The sequence below is a fragment of the Aplysia californica genome, unplaced genomic scaffold, assembly GCF_000002075.1.
Source record: "Aplysia californica isolate F4 #8 unplaced genomic scaffold, AplCal3.0 scaffold00036, whole genome shotgun sequence".
Classification (NCBI taxonomy): domain Eukaryota; kingdom Metazoa; phylum Mollusca; class Gastropoda; order Aplysiida; family Aplysiidae; genus Aplysia; species Aplysia californica.
In genome coordinates this window covers 2,045,006-2,049,856 of record NW_004797306.1, presented here as the reverse complement: position 1 = coordinate 2,049,856, position 4,851 = coordinate 2,045,006, and the positions used below count along the sequence as shown (strand labels likewise).

General features: G+C 38.3%; 1 protein-coding gene across 1 annotated transcript in view; it reads right to left on the bottom strand.

Moving 5' to 3' along the window:
- Positions 1-4,049: 4,049 nt before the first annotated feature.
- LOC101850394 (general transcription factor IIH subunit 4) overlaps positions 4,050-4,851 on the bottom strand; it is a 14,452-nt gene continuing 13,650 nt past the window's right edge. Inside the window, exon 14 of the mRNA XM_005091840.3 lies at positions 4,050-4,649. Within this exon, the coding sequence (XP_005091897.1) occupies positions 4,539-4,649 (111 nt within the window). The 3' untranslated portion in view covers positions 4,050-4,538. The remainder of the gene's footprint in view (positions 4,650-4,851) is intronic.

Here is a 4,851-nt window from a genome sequence, read left to right as displayed (position 1 = left end):
TCATCTAAGTGCTGAAGATTAGAGGTGTTATAAGAGAGTAAAAAGCTAAAAAAAAATAAGGAGGCGAGATAAGGACGATAGATGTTGGATAGGAAAGAAGGAGCTGAGCACCTGTCAACCACCTACTAACATGTTAAATGTTATATATATACATTGATAAAATTCCTTTATCTTGAGTGTCTTGGTTTAAGTTTGAAACTGGAGATAAAGAACTGATGCACATCCTGTTCAATTACCAGTTTGATGTAGATCAGGGTCGGAAGAATTTCTTGCTCTTGCTGACCTGACCTACTCAGGTTGATTTATTCTCATATCGTCAACGGTTTTAAAGTTTGTGTCGTTGACCCATTCTCTGCATGGAAGTCACAGCACTTGGCTCATATCATGAAAAGGCTACAACAACTATCTTTTTTTGTTTTTTTGAGGCAGTCTTATTTTTTCTCTGTCCTCTTGAATTATCTAGAGATTTAGTTGCGTTGCTTGTTCACTGTGCTTTTTGCTTACAAAGGGAAAGGGGCGTTACTCTGCATGAAAGAAAAAATTCAGTCTTGCTTATCATACAGGCTTTTAGTTCTGTCAAAATTGTATATGCGGTGAATCTATTGAGGTTACTTACTAGTTTTTCAAGGTTCTATCATCTTTACCGTCAATCTTTTGGTAATTCTGTAACATTAATTTTAAACATGTTCTTTCGTGGGGCAAGTCAATCAGTCTACTGAGTTATTTCTCAGCTTTCCGGGGGTCAGTTGATCAATTATCAGTCTGTTTATTTAGGGATTGTGCTTTCTACTGTTTCTTGTTTTAGACTATACTGGTACTAGTGGTACATATTTACTTTCTATCTTTTCTCTCTCTATCAATCTGTTTTTGTTGGCTGTATGCCTGTCAAGCTCACTAGCTGACTCTCACAAGCTTTCCAGGGGAAGGCTGGTCTCTGTGAATGAAATGACAATGATTGTTCTTTTTTGTTCCCATGTTAATTAAATGGTTGAAAATATTTGGTTTTTGTGTATATATATTTGTGGTGATTGACTAATGGCAGACGAGAGGGAGATAGCATCTGGTCTGTGTTCTCCTTTTTTTACTTTTTACTTGTTTTTGTAAGTTGTTTTGATTTCTAATGATGAAGACTGTGACTAAAGTCTGGTGTTGCTTTCTAGATTTTCAGATGGTGCAGATGATTCAACTTGCCTGAGGCTTGTTGAGCAAGAAATAATTGTGGCCTGACTATTTAGGTACACACTAAGTGTGTGTTGGACTGTGTGCTTGGCATGTGACAGCTTTTGTGTGTGTGTTGTGTGTGAGTGAGTGAGTGAGAGACAGAGAAGCAGAGGAGTTTTGGTTGTGCTATGTGAGATTCAAATACAAGAGGAGGGGAGGGAGTTGTCAGAAAAAGCTCAGGAATTTATTTTGTCACAGCGTGGTAGCTCCCAAAAGGCCTGGGTGATGAGAGATGAGTAAGGGAAAAACTGACAGATAGCTAGCTCATCATAGGAAAGATACGTCATTGAAAAAGTAATTTGTAGTTTTATGACTTCTACTGACATACATTTGAAAATTGTTTTCATTCAGTTTTACATCATCAAGAGGACGCTACATTTGTCATTTGTATGTTCTGTGTGGCTGTATAGGTGCCGGGGTATGTAATTGACTCCAAGCATCTTGCTGGCATTATAAATTGGCCACACTTGTGCATTGGAGTATGAATTTGATCCGTCTAGCTGGCATTTGAGATTCAGTTCTCGGTGTTAGTTTTCATACTGTAAAAAAATGAAGCATTCACTTACCTTGTAAGTTGGAGCATGCATCATGCACATAGGATCAAAATGTTCTCACTGCAGCAGAACCCAACTACTACTACCTTTGAAGTCATTGTTCATTCCAAATCTCATGGTTGTTCATTGCAGGGTTCTACCTTTTCTTTTAACCCAAGGAGTCTTTGGATTCTATGTCTTTAGGTCGTTATGCCTTCCATCATAATATCAGTTTTTATATTTCTTTTCTAATTTCCTTGACACAAAAGCTTAATCAAAAGGTCCCTTACCTTCTATTCATTCCTATTTTCAACATTGATCTTTCTCTACCTCTATCCCCAGACTCACATGTTCTGGCGCTCATATGACCTTATGCAGCTGCGAGTGCCCTAAAACCTGTACTAAAAAGACTCGCATGTTCAAAAATCTCTCTGTTAGTACTCTTATGTCAGACGAAGAATAAAATTTCTAAATTGGTGGGGGGCGTATAATTTTGTTCTCTCATTGATGATAATGATAGGATAGATCTAGGTCTCTTTTTTTAACTGAACAAAAACAATACTTTATGATGAGGGATGTAATATGAAACCGCTAAAAAAAATAGCCAGCTACTCAGGATGTGTAGTAACACTAGTTGTAAATTAATAGAGCTTGCAGAAAAGCTCCACTTCTTGTGTTTACCTCGCTATTTTGTCCTTATGAAAAAGTTCCAAGTAAAAGAAAGAATTTGCTACACTACCATTGATTCTTACAATTTGTCGTGATGAGTTCAGGCACTCAGGTACCGCAGTGTGTGGTAATAGTAATTGTTGTCATGAATCATCATAATGAATGAGTTTACAGTAATAATAGAGTAGCAAGGTGGTAGAATACATCTTCCTCATTGACTCTGTGTTGTTGTCCCTCATCTGAAAGTTGCTCTGCTGTTCATCTTGGGCTTGTGTGGGCTGCATTTTTGTATGTATGTGTATGTTTGCTTGTGTGTGTGATGACTGAACAGATGCCGAGCGTGAATGGCAAGTTGTGAGTGAAATGATGACTTGTGTCAATATGTTAAATATTATGCCAGTTGGCTGGACAATAAACCATAAATTCCCATCCTAAATTTTTGTTTATTTTTCTATTTGTTTTTTTTTCCAGTTTTTTGTTGTTGTTGTGTAAAGCAATTGTGTGCAAAATTGGTTTTGTATGTACCATGATCTCTTTGAATCGCTTAAAATCCCCGTTCAGTGGACTCCACTTGTGTTGAACTCTCTTGAGTTGGGATCTTTTTTCTAGAGTCCCAGCACCTCCAGATCATTGAAAAACCTTAAAACCTTAGTCACTGCAGAGAGCCTTGAGCCTTGAGCGACAAAATGCGCCTTGGTGGTTGCCTTGCACACAGCACAACCACACACCTCCCCCCTCTCCCAAACAACTCTTCTCTTTCGCAGACTAGATCATTCTCCCTCATCTCCAGACTCCCCGAGTCACTCCATCTGATTACACATACCTTGTCAGACATCTTTCACATCATCAGCTCAGACAACTGTCTCAAATATTCACGTCTTTCTGACATACATGGTGTTGACTGATAAGTACCCAACTTAGGAAAGCAATCATCTTAAAAAGATTATTTAAAACTAAAGTGGTTGATTCTGTCTCTTCACTTCAGTTATCCAATGTGATTTGGAAGTTATTTTAGCCCACTTCTTTTACTTGAAAAGTATTTATATTATCGCTCTTCAAGAAAATGAGTAGACCCAACGTTACTAACAATAATTTATCAACCACCCTGCATAGCATGGCAAAACGGAATTACATTTACTATTTTTTTTTAAATATGACAGTGGCGATATGTGCATCAAATCATGGTATAAACCGACATTTGCCCTGCAATTAAACAGCGAGATAATTTCAGAGACCTCATTTTTGCCAACAACAGAGTTTGATTTAGAGCCACCTGTGAAGATTATCTCCGCACCGGGGTATTTTTCTAAAAGTTTGTTGTATTCTGCTTTAAAAGTTTAGGTGATTGTGCTTGCTTTGTTGTGTGGTCAGCTGCAAGTCTATTTTTGCCTTGGTGAGGTGCCACGGAGGGGGCTCGGGGAAACGAAATTGTTCAATGTCTTGTTTGGGAAAGTGTATGCTTTTGAGGTCCTCATGTTACTTTTATATTAAACTCATGTGCTATTTCATCACTTAACACTCAGATTGACACACACATACATTAGATATATCCACAATTGTCCACATTTCATAAGAAACATAACATCACACATTTGGTCCTGGTCAACATACAAAACAAATCTGTTGTCAGCTTTCAAGGGTTTTTTTAAATTTCAACATTCAATGTAACAATGATAAAATTTCAACTTTCATGGTATGTTTCATGAAATCACACTCTCTCATTCAGATGAAGTAGGAATATATATACATGAATATGTACAGCTCAATGTCCAACAGACATACTGACTGCTAAGAGTAAGAGAATGAGTCCCGTCATACACCATTTTGAAAAGTGACTTATGACGTAGTCTTACACTGAGCAGTCGAAATCGAAACTGGTTCATTATCCAAACATTGTTCGGGCAACAGATTTTGCCATAAAAGGACCCCTTCAATCATACTTCTAGAAGTATTTTACACAACCAACATCCACACGGTCCAGCTGACTCTTTTAAACTGAGTCAAAATATTCCACACACAAATTTGTCAACCAAGCATTTCACCATTCACATCATCCACACTGAAGCACATAATAAGATATCCGCACAGAGACCCCACAATCCCTTGTCGCCACTGCTAGGAGGATGCCTTCTGTCTCTTCCAGAATCGTTTGACGTCATCGTGGCCTGACTTTGTGACGATCAGCACTCGCTTCTCTGGCATCTCCCACACCAGCACATTCATGTCCTGATCCAGACAAAAATAATACATCAAGCAGATGAACCTTTTATGGTATTGACAGTACTTTAAAAATCTGATGTCTCTAGTCTTAGGAGAAAAATAAATGTACAGTAGTCTCCGCCTAAATGCACGGTGCTCGGGAGGGCTCCTTAGCGTGTGTTTATACGGAGCGTGCATTTACATGAACCTTTGCAAAGGGAGGAAGGGA